The following is a 12,448-nucleotide window of genomic DNA, read 5'->3' on the forward strand; positions in this document are numbered from 1 at the left end:
GTGCGGTCAGTTATTTCATTCTGCTACTAGACGCATGCCTGCCTTGGACGGGTTCTGTTATTTATTGAGCACTTTGACTTGTCTTGGCTGTATATTGACTACGAAGTGAGCGATAGTATAGTTGCCAGTTCATGGCTGTAATTCGCATGGCCTTGGTATTAATCAAAGTCAGCGATCATTAGCGTTAAGATTTATTAACAGATCTCAATGATAGTGGTCTTTCCATGAATCGTGGAAATGAGGGTCTTTCTTTGCGCGCGAATTAATTTCAAAGCTCTTGCCAAGGCTTCGTAATTGTAATCCGAAACGGCGACTTACTTGTCATCAAAGTATCGTAAACAAATCGATAGATCGGTCTAGTTACTAGAGACATATTGCAATTGTGGCGATGTATAGAAGGTGTCTGACCACAAAATCTGACTATGATACATAGTGGACGAGATCATGAAGTGGGTGGCTCAACCTCGCCAGTGTTTTCGTGCCATAGAATAGTAAACTAACCATCAAGTATCAATACCGCAAGCACCTTTAAGGTCTGGGTCGATGATGGCAATGTTTGTCGTTTCCCTAGATGCTAAGTTGTATTGAATGCATGCTCGATATTGTGGCATCACCTCCTTCTATAGCAAGTCAATGATACCTCACACCAGTGGTTCTAAGTCGACTGTTCATGTTGCCCAAGCGATGTTGTACAGACTCTCGACGCACTATCGAATTAGTATGATCGCAACCTATGGGAACAGGTTTCGAATGGTTTGCTTTGGCACCAAGGGAATATCACATGTAGTTGGGTAACGACATGACACTAATCGCCATGGAGCGATCCATGCCACTTATCAAAGTAGGTCTGTATAGATCATTTCACCTTTGTACTCTCTATCAAGCTTCATGTGAGACGTCACCACTGTTTCCGTTGCTACCTCCTAAGCATGTTCTAGCCCTTCAGGATGCACGGTCAAACAGAAAACAATAGTCACAGTCTATAATTCATGAACGAACCCGAACAGACGAGGTGTTTGTCGCCTTAAATTTCAAGTATAAAGAGTAAAACCTTTTTTTTTTGCGCTCGTCTTGCTCAACCCCATGCTGGAGGTCTTGAGGTCTCTACACATTTAACAGAGACTAAGTCATCGGGGGACTTGAAGCGACGCTCAAGCACTAAACTTTCCAGATCGCATGATATCTACCGGCCAAAATTCTTCTATCCTTCGCGCAATTGAACTCTACAATAATCAGAGCACTTCCGCTATCAGCGCTTGTAACTAAAGTAAAACTCTTCAGTCATAGGAATATCCACTCACTCAGGTCAGGTATCTCGCAATAAGTCCCTAACCGTGTCCTGGAACTTGATGGTGTGTAGGTAAAAGGTCACGAAAGTTGTCCCCACGGCAAGTAGTGCCCACTGGATCGTGGTTAGAATTACAATGCACCAGCACCAGAAGTCAAACAATTTACCTGTATCATGCTCCCGCTGTTGCTGTTAATCGCCCTCAGGGCTTGCCCTATGAACGCTAATGCGCTTGCTTGTAACAAGAGAGCAACCCAACTCCCAGCCCCCACGACTGCTCTTGGTAGTTCGTGACTGCGGCCCCCCTCTGTCCTCTCTAGCGCATCGAGGAACATCTCATCTGTTTGCATCAACTGTAGAATGAGTGCGATCATCAATGAGACCGAGGATGTAGCTGCTGCCCACGAGAGCCAGTACGAAGCGTCTGCCGTAGCCTGAACGGCAGCTGCTATGGGTGGATTAGTCTCATTGGTTAGAGGAACACCGAAGAAGTTTCCTCCCGTAGCAAATCCTTGGCTAGCCGAGATGGAAACGGAAACCGTGATAGTGGCAGTAAATGCGACAAGCTGAAGATACGCAGAAAATGGCGGATTATGTGGCCGTGACGCACTAGCATGCGGTGGTTGCCGGTTGGTGCCTGTGGCTCCCGACACAATTGATGGTCCCTGGCCGCCGGTTGGGGATCGTGGCGTTGATGTCGTAGCCATCTTCACTCAACAGAAAGGACTCAGCCTTGAACCAGTTTGCAGTCAAAGCGCGCAGAAACCTGGAGGTGGGTAGATGATGTGGTGTAGGAGAGTGTAAGAGTATGACACCTGACTGCAAATGTCACGCAAGACACGGCCACTATTTATGTCGAGCTCAACAAGCTATCGCATCGCGAGCTGACGATCTTTGGCTTTGTTGGCTGAGCTAAGTGCTAGTCTCGGTTGCCTTACTGGACTGCACCGCGTCCGACTCAGGAAGAAACGCCAAAACGAGGCAGTGCCACCGAAAGAGGCGTCGGCCGTGGCAATATAAATGTGCATATCTCCAAGGCATCCTAAAGAAATTCTAGGCATCGACTGCCTGCAACTCGCTTCTTATCCTTTGATGATCGCCCTGTCTGTTCTCTTCTTCGACCTTGGCCTGAGATAGTAACTAGTTTCCAAGCAAATCATGGGTGCATCACAGAGTCGAGGTCCAACGACCCCCAAAGGAGTTACAGGTAAGCAAAATGGTTAGATCAGTGAAACACAAAACTCCAAATGCAGTTCTTACTCTTTATTGTCGCAGGCTCGGTGCTACAAACGCGACTGGAGATGGAAGGAATTTTGGGACAAGAAGGCTTGGGCATCATTCGCCATATTATCAGCCACCAGACACCTGGTTTAGTCACCCGGGTCATATGGAGCAGAGAGCACAGCACTTTGCAACACGAGTACCTGTTGGTCTGCATCACAGGTCAAGAAGAGGCAAGAACTTCGTGGGTTAGACTTGAACGAATGGGCCATTTGGGCAAGCAGGCAACAGACAAGGAAGCAAAGTTGATGTTCATACCGGCACCTTGTAAGTCAAGCCTGGTTCACCATGACGACGAGACTTTACACGATGTCGATCTTGGTCCGTTGCCTCCAACGTTGGCGAAAATGGCAAACATACTCTCAATAATCCACCAAGCAGCATCCGACTACACATTCCTTCACCACAATTGTTGGTGGTTTGCTAGACAAACCTTTACCGTTCTCTTTACTCGCTTCATGCCTGATGGACCTCAGAAAAGGAGACTTCAAGGGAAATGTATCATGAAGAATCTAGAACAGGCAGAAGCACCGTATCATTCTGTGTGGCGTGGACGGCTGATCCGAGGAATGCTGTTGTTTGTTACCGCACCTGTGTTCCCTATTGCTTGGCCAGTCATTGTTGTAGGAACGGCAAGCATATCTGGATATGCCATGTGTGTGCTTTGGAAGACTTCAAAGAAGATTGATGTTCAGATTGATGATTATTTGGGAAGTGTTGCGAAATGATTATAAGCTCAATTTCGGCAAAGCGTTGGGCCCGTATCATCCGGTGCGAAGAGGCTAGCTTTCGGGGTTGACTTCCTCGAGGATTTGAAATCATTTTCCATCTTACTAGATCTCTTGGGAAGTACGCCATGTCGATAAAAGAAACACAGTTCTTGATACATTGTGGCTCATTGTGCATCTCCTACCTAATTAGCAAGTTGCAACCAGGCAAAGAGCCTTGATGAAATATGGACCTTATTAGCAGTTTCTTCACATAGAGACCTTCTGGACAGACACTGCTGAACAAGTTCAATATTTGAAGTCATCAAGTGGAGCAGCTTAAGGCTGAGTATAATCTTCTCGAGTCTCGTGATGTACTTACAAAAGAGGGTGAAGTAGGTGTATGGGTGTACGAGAACATCGCGGACCGAGAGACATATGGTATGTGCCAGAAGCTCTCCAAAGGCTTTCATATTAGCCGAGGATTCAGAAGGAGATGATATCCGATGTGTCGGCGGTCGGTCCGGTCTTTGCAGTGTCCCTAGATGCGGGGTATTCGTGCTGCCAGCTGAGTAACCGAAATGTCTTAGATATCCGTTGAGTGATGCCCTCGTACCAATCTGTACTTATTACGAACCTGTCAGTTTAACCTCAAAAATCTGTGCGGGGTACAGATTGTGTTTCTACAGTCGGTGATTTCCAAGCTCTAAGTGCAACGCGTCATGTCCGCCACTACCAATACCGGCCGCTCTGAGGCACTGAGCTTCAACGATCATTTTGTCCAAATTATCGACGGAAAACCTTCTCCAACAGAGAAGAATCGTCATGGCATTAATCCAGCAAACCTGACTGCGAAAGCAGAGGTCCCTATCGCTACGCGCAAGGATCTTGATCTTGCCGTCGCTGCAGCAAAAGATGCCTTCAAAGCATGGTCGAAAGTTTCGTACGAAGACCGAAAGACGGCAGTTTTGGCATATGCGGATGCTGTGGATAGCCACCGAACCCAGTTCAGAGACTTGCTGATCTCTGAACAAGGAAAGCCAGTATGAATGCTAAGCCGCAGTCTTGTTTGTAGCATCAAATTGCCGAGCTACGCTTACACTTCCTAGATACCTCAAGCAGATGCCGAGACAGAGGCAGCGATCAGCTGGATTCGTGGCATGGCCGGTATCCCACTACCGGAGGATGTTGTAGAGGACACCGATCACCGCACCGTTATCACTCATTATGCTCCTCTGGGTGTAGTCGGCGCTATTGTTCCTTGGAACTTTCCCTTGCTTCTCGCGACGGGCAAAATCGCACCTGCCCTCCTGACTGGAAATGTGATCATTGTCAAGCCATCGTAAGGATGTTGGCACACTGGGAAACTAAGTCGACCCACCCCCTTTTGGCCACCCCCCCCTTTTGGCCACCCCATTTCTCCATCCCAGCCACCGCATTAAAACCCTACCTACGATTTTCAAACTACTATAATAATTATAAAAATCGTCTAAATGCAATTCTTTTTTATATACTTATTTATCGATATATAATAGTCTCATATACCGAAAATAAAGTTATTTAGGCTCTTAAAGCTATTAAAAAAGGTCTCTTAGTTAATCGGGCCTCGATTAAGTTCGGAGTTCTAAGGTTAACTCTTTATAACTATAAGAGAGGCTACTAAACGAGGGTAATAGTATTCGTAAACCTCTAGAGGCTTCTTTTATAATAAGAAGACTAGCTAGCTTAGTAAGTTCGTATTTAATATAATCTAAATATTATACTAACTTACGAATAGCTTATAAAATTCGCTAAGCGAGTTCTAAGATCCTAGGAGGATATAAATCCTTTTAAAAAGAGATAAATAAACGCTTTTTTAAAGAAGAACTTATTAATTAAGGTCTAGAGAAGTCGTACTATTAATTCGAGGCGTCTAAATAGGGCTATTACTAATATAATTAAGTTATAGTTTAAATTACTTAATATACTAAAGATTAGTAATATTAAATAAGCTAATAAGTATAATATAAATAAGACTAGTATCCTAGAGAGTAAGGGATTTAATAGCTTAGTTTTAGGTAAGGTAAAGACTATAGTAGTATAAAAAAAAGAGCCTAGTTCGCATATTTAAGTATCTATAATTAAGTATATCTTTATTAATAATCGAGCTATTAAACTACTAGTTATATATAAAGGAAAGTTAGTATAGTAGTAGTAGTTTCTATTTAAACTTAACCCTTATACTAGTTAAGAGTTTATAGTAATAAATAATAACTAGACGACCGATAAGACTACCCTTAAGTAGTTAAAAATAGTGTTCTTATTATAAACTAAGACCCCCCCCCTTAGGGGGCTTAGTATACTTAATAAGCCTCGATTATTAGTTCTAAATAGCTATAGGAATTATATAACAATAGAATTTATATAGGAATATTATAAAAATAACGTCTACTTATTATTCTTATTACTATATACTTCCTATATCCTTTAGCCGTTAGATATAGCTATTTTTAGACTTATTAAGTCTAAGTATAAGAAGGAGCTTAGTAAAGAGGATATAGTAAATAATTCTATTATTATTAAAAAGTAGTACTTCTTAAGCTATTATTAAAAAGCTCGTTTAGCTAGTCTAATATTATTAAATATACGAAGTAGGTAGAAAGTAACTGGACTATATCCCCCTAATATAGCTAGACTACTTACTAATCTAATAGTCCTACTTAACCTAGTTATACTAACTAAAAAGACCGCAGATACTAAGTAAGTAACTAATAATACTAAAAAAGCTATTAACTAGGTATTAGTAGCGTCTATTATTAACTAGTTAATACTTAAGAAAGCTAGCGAGCTCTGCGATTAGTTAAAGTTATTTATAAAGCTTAGTCTAAACTATAATACTTAATAACTACTATTTAAAAAAATAAAAAAGGCATTTAGCGAGTAGGCCTATTATTTAGTAGTATCTTAGTACTATATTCGAGTTTTAGAAACTAAAGTTAACTAATTAAGGTTATAAAAAAAGAAGAGTATACTAATAGACCTAAATACTAAGTTCGTAAATATTTAGGATATATAAAGAGCTTAGGAGGACTCTAGCGACCGTCTAGTTAGTCCTAGTCGACTCGTAAGGGTCGAATTACTTAGGGAGAATAATAACTATATTATTATAGTAATAGAAGATAGTTAATTAATTAAGTATAGTTAGTAGCGATGTTTTGATACTATGTTTTAATAGGGTGGCCAAAAGGGGGGGGTGGCCAAAAGGGGGTGGGTCGACTTATGCTATGGATGCTAAGAAACTCGCAGACCATTCACCCCGTACTGTGGGCTGAAGTTAGTTGAACTAGCACAACAGTTCTTTCCGCCGGGTGTGGTTCAGTCTCTGAGCGGAGACGACGACCTTGGCCCTTGGTTGACAAGTCACCCCGGCATTGACAAGATCAGCTTCACTGGATCCACAGCCACAGGGAAATTGGTAATGCAGAGCGCAAGCAAGACATTGAAGAGAGTCACGCTGGAGTTGTGAGTGTATCGGCATTGCTTATTACCTTATGGTAAAGACTGACGACAAAAGGGGAGGAAACGATCCTGCTATCGTGTTCCCGGATGTAGATGTTGACAAGATCGCTGAGAAGGTGTGTATGATCCAGAGAGTTCGCAGCCTAGTATGACTGATTGAAGTACTTAATATAGGTGGCGTTTTTCGCCTTTCTCAACTCCGGCCAGGTATGTGTTCTTATCCAATCATTCCTATATCCCAATACCTTGAGATAATGCTGTAGTTACACAGAACTATTCGCTTACACTTTACATCAGATCTGCCTGAATTTGAAACGTATTTACGTGCACGAGACCATCTTTGACCGCTTCAAGGAAGCCTTAGTGAAGCACGTCAAGGGGTACAACCTTGGTGATGGCTCACAACCTGGCGTCACTCATGGACCTCTGCAAAACTCGATGCAGTATGAACGAGTCAAGACATTCTTCTCGGACATCGAGTCTCAAGGATGGAAAGTTGCCGTAGGCGGCAACGTTGAGCAGTCTCAAGGCTACTTCATCACTCCTACGATCATCGATCGCCCTCCTGAGAAGTCGCGCCTGGTCGTCGAGGAGCCCTTTGGTAGGTTCCTCCAGCCCTTGCCAACCATAAGAGTTTTGGCTCTGATGCATTTTGAACAGGTCCCATTGTTCCTCTCCTTTCCTGGAGCAGCGAAGATGAGGTTGTTTCCCGCGCCAATGACACGTCGATGGGCCTTGGAGCATCCGTGTGGACAAACGATTTGGAGAAAGCTGCCAAGATTGCTAGGCAAATCCAAGCAGGCAATGTTTGGGTCAACACACACTTCGATCTCACACCTTTAGCTCCATTCGGAGGGCACAAGGAGAGTGGTATTGGAACTGAGTGGGGTGCAAATGGCCTGAAAGGGTTCTGTAATGTGCAAACCCTATTCCTCAACAAGCAGGTTGTTAGTTGAGTAGTTTGAACGTTGTCATTCATGCACTCCACCCTCACTTCAAAGACTGAAGTCTGTGATGGATCTCTGGTGGTTAGTCAGTTGGTCACATATGCATTTCAATCTTATTCTAAACGATTAAAGCCAGCGGCGATCTTCAAGTATCTACCCCTCTTCACAATCATGTATACCGGTTAGACGTGAGTCCTTGACTGAGTGCAGCAAGAAGTCTGTTTGAATCATGAGCTCCCCGACATGCCTCTCCTCAATTGTAAGGATATTAGCCTGCAAGTAATATTGTTCAAAGTAGATAACTGTTACGGCATTTTTGAACCCTTCAGTCCATTCTTTCTGGTAACGACATGCAGCGTCAGTCATATGAGTGCTGGAGATTGCAACTTGGATATTGTTCGATCAGCAGGGGACGATCTACAATTATTAGGAGATAGACACATTATTTCACTTACCGGCAAGGTCCAATCAGCGCTACGAGACCGTCAAAAATATAATTCCTTCCCTTGCTCTGCGACACGGCGGCCGCCCCCAATGCACATCCCACAAAAACCCCTGTCACTGATCACTGAGAAATACCGCAAAGCACCAGGGCCCTCACCCAGCTTATGCTTTTTACTCGACGCGTCGCACTCTGGAACTAAAACAGAAAGTCCAAAGTGGCCGCTTTTCCGCTTCCCTAGCTTGAAAATGGGCCTGGCTACACCGCATACAGTCCAAATCCCGGTCTGGGTCCCATTCGACCACCGACACGTCGCACGACATTACAGTTGCCTGGTATCTGGGAGGGGGTTGAAGAATGTCTGCGAGTGACTGGGTCTGGGGTGAATCAGCTATTAATATCGACAAGCCCCGCCAAGCCACGTGTGTGCAACTCCAACTCAACGACATCGCATTTATGTACACAAAAATGGCCGAATTCCTCATTGAAGACAAAGACTTGGTCGGGCTCAAGGGCAAGGTGGCCATCGTGACAGGAGGTTCATCAGGCATTGGCCTCGCTGCAGTCAACACGCTTCTTTCACAGGGTGCTTCCGTCATCAACGCAGATATTCAGCCGCCAGCGGAGCAACCCGAAAACTCTTACACGTTTGTGAAGACCGATGTCACCGTCTGGGCTGAACAGATCGCACTCTTCAAGAAGGCAAAAGATATCTATGGACGTATCGATCATGTCTTTGCGAACGCTGGCCTCGGTCCCCGCGCCAACTATCTGTCTACGGAAGTAGATGAGCATGGCGATCTGAAGGAACCCACTCACCAGCTTCTGGATGTCAGTCTCACAGGTGTAATGCACACGGCTACGATCGCGATATACTACATGCGGCAACAGGCCGAGGGTGGCAGCATTGTCATCAACGGTTCTACCACCGGTCTCCAACGGCTTCGTGCCGTGGACTACTGTAAGTTTGAGGCCTTCCCGTGGCTAGCCTTTCCAGCTAACAACACAACTCAGCCACGGCCAAGCATGCGGTCCTCGGATTCGGACGTGGTCTGATCCCGCTCATCGCATCCGCCAATTTGCCCATCAGAGTCAATACCCTGGCGCCAACGTGGGCGGATAGCAGCGTACTGCCGGACTTGAAAGGCCTTATGGCCAAGATTGGAGTCGAAATCCAGACCGCAGAAGCGGTTGCCCGCGGCGCAGCGTATCTGATGGCCGATACATCCCGGAACGGGAATGTGATTCACGTGCAGCTTGGAAAGTACAAGGAGATTGACGAAGCCGTCCTGCTGCCGGCTTTTGAGTCTATCAAGGGTCCTGACTATCCTGGTGAGGACGAGGTTCTGCGCCGCCTGCAGGAGCTCATGATGGCCGCGTGATTGTTTTGTTGTTGTAAGCGTCAGTAAGCCCTGGGATTCGGGCAGGGGCTGGAGTCAAATGTACGCAATTTTGAATAATAATTACATCACAATCAGTCTGGAGTTTGACGGTAAACCAGAATTATCAGCGAACAGCCCAAACATCAAAGAAGGCTACGGCCTCTCAAACAATCGTAGTCAAGCTTACGAGACACGGAAACTCGTTTGGTAAGATCTTGAAGTGACTCCTGAGCGGAATAGCAGCTGTATATTTCGGACTTAAAGGTAGCCTACAACATTGAGAACCCCCCAGAAGCAGAGATAGTCTGCCCAGTAACCCAATTCGCCTGCTCCTCCGCAAGCATAGCAACAACAGACGCAACATCCTCCGGCTTGCCCATACGATTCTCAAAAGGCGTCATGGCCACAATCATCTTGACGTGCTCCCCGTGAGCCTCCGAGGCTCCTGAGTCGCGCGCCATGTCCGTCTCCGTGACACCGGGTTCAACCGCGTTGACGGTATGTCCCGCCGGGCCCAACTCCGCGGCTAGGGCACGCGTAAGACCCTCCAGTCCGGCCTTGGAGGCCAAGTAGAGACTCGCGGAGGCGTAGCCGCCCCGCGCTGCGACGGAGGTGATGTTGATGATGCGGCCTGGACGGCGGAGGTGCGGTATGACGGCTTGAGACATGAAAAAGGGCCCTTTGAGGTTGACGTCGATGCTCTCCTGGAAGTTTGCTGGTGTAACATCTGACACGGGTAGTTTGGACGTTATACCGGCGTTGTTCACGAGGATGTCGATGTGTTCTCCAAACGCTTTGACAGCGGTCTCGACGACCCGCGCGGGAGAGTCGGGCGAGGACACGTCGGCTCGCACTGCGACGGCATCCGCCCCATTGCCCAAGGCTTTGACGCTGTTTACTACATCTTGCGCAACACTAACGCTGTTCTCTGAAACAAAAGTGATAACGACCTAGGGGTTCCTGTCAGAAGTCCAGGCTCATCAATGATCGGAAAACTTGACTAAGATCTGCACTGACGTTTGCGCCTCTCTTGGCTAGTTCAACAGCAATGGCGGCACCGATTCCTCTGGAGCCGCCAGTCACGATAGCGACTTTGCCGTGTAGAGACTGAGCTTGCGTGGAGGCCATTTTTTTTTTGCAGATCTTCACTGGATTGATGGAGTATCAGACCACGACGCTAGGACTGCAACAAACGTGGTGGGAGCTGGGAAACGTTCTGAAGATAAAGCGGGGTCCAACCGATCCAAGACTTTTTAAACTTTGAATTCTTTCCAATAGTAGTTAGGCATCTAGCAAGATCCGGAGGAAAACAACGGGTCTTGTAACACGGCTTTCGGGTGGGATGTCAAGAGTGAAGCTCCTCGATTCGCACGACTCAAACTCGCCTGTCAACAAACACTAGCTCTGTGCTCCCGGTCCCCGAGACTCCTAGATAGGTAGAATGGCTGCTCGGCCAGAGGTAAGGCAACCTATTACAAGGGACATTGCACTTCACTTAGGTACGATGGCAGTCAGAAGTGTGAGAAGGATGCTTTTATTTGTTCGAGTGCGCCATCTTCATGACAAGATGCGAAGTCCAATTCAGGCTGGCCGTTCTCACTTGCGATCTTGATGCAGCGGGTGCCCCATTTCGCGGCCGATCCCTTTCCTCGCCAATGCTTGTGCTAAACAACAACGCCATCAACCATGCCGAAAACAATCTATTCCTCCCTCATCGCTTGAGAATGATCAAAGAAACGAACTTGGTCCAGAGAATTTAGACGCAAGCGACAGTCTGCGTGCAGCTGTTGCCGCGCTGAAGGCCCTTGCAGGCTTCCTCGTTGGCCTTGGTAGCCTTGGCGTCAAAGGTGTCCGTCTTGCCCTTCTGGCAGACGTTGGTGTTGCCCGTGCAGAAGAGGTTGGTGCCCTGCTGGCAAACGGACAGGTAGTTTGCGGTCTCGTAGGTGGCCTGAGCGGAGGCGCCAGCGACCATGATGCTGGCGAGGACGGCGAAGGTAGGGAACTGCATTTTGGCTGTTGTTTGTGGTGGTGATTGATTGAGATCGAAAGGGCGGCAAGTTAATACTTGGTAAGTCAAAGCACCCACTTTTGGGCACCCCCCCCTTTTGGGCACCCCAACAAAACATAGCATCCAAACATCAACACCAACCACAATTAATTAATTAACTACCTTCTACTACTATAATAATATAATTAAAATTCTCCCTAGGTAATTCGACTCCTACGAATCGATTAGGACTAACTAAATAGTCGCTAGAGTCCTCCTAAGCTTTTTATACGTTCTAAATATCTATAAACTTAATATTTAGGTCTAGATATATAGTCTTCTTTTTTTTAGACCTTATATACTTAATCCTAGCCTTAAGAACTCGAACTTAGTACTAAGATATAGCTAATTAGTAAGCCTACTCCCTAAAAGCTTTTTTTACTTTTTAAAATAATAATCGTTAAGTATTATTATTTAGACTAAGCTTTATAAATAGCTTTAAATAATCGCAGAGCTCGCTAGCTTTCTTAGGAATTAACTAGTTAATAATAAAAGTTACTAATACTTAATTAAGTAGTTTACTAATATTACTAATCGTCTACCTAGCTTCTATACCCCTTTTAGATAGTATAATTTATATAAGTAGGACTATTAGGTTAAGAAGTAGCTTAGCTATATTAAGTAACTATAGTCTAGTTACTTTCTACCTACTTCGTATATTTAATAACGTTAAACTAGCTAAATAAGCAAGCTAGTAGCAGCTTAAAAAGTACTACTTTCTAACAATAGTAAAATTATTTACTATATCCTCCTTACTAAGCTCCTTTCTATATATAAACTTAATAAGCCTAAAGATAGCTATATTTAATAACTAGAGGATATAAGAAGTATATAGTAATAAGAATAATAAATAGAC

At 45.1% G+C, this 12,448-nt stretch overlaps 6 protein-coding genes across 6 annotated transcripts; 3 read left to right on the forward strand and 3 right to left on the reverse strand.

The window, feature by feature from the left end:
• Window positions 1-1,306: 1,306 nt before the first annotated feature.
• Window positions 1,307-1,995, reverse strand: CLUP02_16193 (uncharacterized protein; the record flags this gene model as incomplete). The annotated part of the gene is made up of 2 exons (XM_049295117.1): window positions 1,307-1,402; window positions 1,456-1,995. 2 exons carry the CDS (start codon window positions 1,993-1,995, stop codon window positions 1,307-1,309), a joined length of 636 nt encoding a protein of 211 aa, XP_049152264.1.
• Window positions 1,996-2,446: 451 nt separating this feature from the next.
• Window positions 2,447-3,297, forward strand: CLUP02_16194 (uncharacterized protein; the record flags this gene model as incomplete). Its single annotated transcript, XM_049295118.1, has 2 exons — window positions 2,447-2,495; window positions 2,564-3,297. The coding sequence occupies 2 exons, from the start codon at window positions 2,447-2,449 to the stop codon at window positions 3,295-3,297; spliced, it is 783 nt and encodes a 260-aa protein (XP_049152265.1).
• A 701-nt stretch (window positions 3,298-3,998) lies between these two features.
• Window positions 3,999-7,730, forward strand: CLUP02_16195 (aldehyde dehydrogenase; the record flags this gene model as incomplete). Its single annotated transcript, XM_049295119.1, has 7 exons — window positions 3,999-4,319; window positions 4,386-4,618; window positions 6,562-6,777; window positions 6,830-6,890; window positions 6,949-6,981; window positions 7,072-7,375; window positions 7,435-7,730. 7 exons carry the CDS (start codon window positions 3,999-4,001, stop codon window positions 7,728-7,730), a joined length of 1,464 nt encoding a protein of 487 aa, XP_049152266.1.
• A 901-nt stretch (window positions 7,731-8,631) lies between these two features.
• Window positions 8,632-9,545, forward strand: CLUP02_16196 (short-chain dehydrogenase; the record flags this gene model as incomplete). The annotated part of the gene is made up of 2 exons (XM_049295120.1): window positions 8,632-9,124; window positions 9,178-9,545. 2 exons carry the CDS (start codon window positions 8,632-8,634, stop codon window positions 9,543-9,545), a joined length of 861 nt encoding a protein of 286 aa, XP_049152267.1.
• A 269-nt stretch (window positions 9,546-9,814) lies between these two features.
• Window positions 9,815-10,673, reverse strand: CLUP02_16197 (short chain dehydrogenase; the record flags this gene model as incomplete). The annotated part of the gene is made up of 2 exons (XM_049295121.1): window positions 9,815-10,495; window positions 10,563-10,673. The coding sequence occupies 2 exons, from the start codon at window positions 10,671-10,673 to the stop codon at window positions 9,815-9,817; spliced, it is 792 nt and encodes a 263-aa protein (XP_049152268.1).
• A 628-nt stretch (window positions 10,674-11,301) lies between these two features.
• CLUP02_16198 (uncharacterized protein) lies at window positions 11,302-11,553 on the reverse strand (the record flags this gene model as incomplete). The annotated part of the gene is made up of 1 exon (XM_049295122.1): window positions 11,302-11,553. The coding sequence occupies one exon, from the start codon at window positions 11,551-11,553 to the stop codon at window positions 11,302-11,304; it is 252 nt and encodes an 83-aa protein (XP_049152269.1).
• Window positions 11,554-12,448: the final 895 nt, after the last annotated feature.

Source organism: Colletotrichum lupini, chromosome 9 (genome assembly GCF_023278565.1).
Source record: "Colletotrichum lupini chromosome 9, complete sequence".
Taxonomy (NCBI): Eukaryota; Fungi; Ascomycota; class Sordariomycetes; order Glomerellales; family Glomerellaceae; genus Colletotrichum; species Colletotrichum lupini.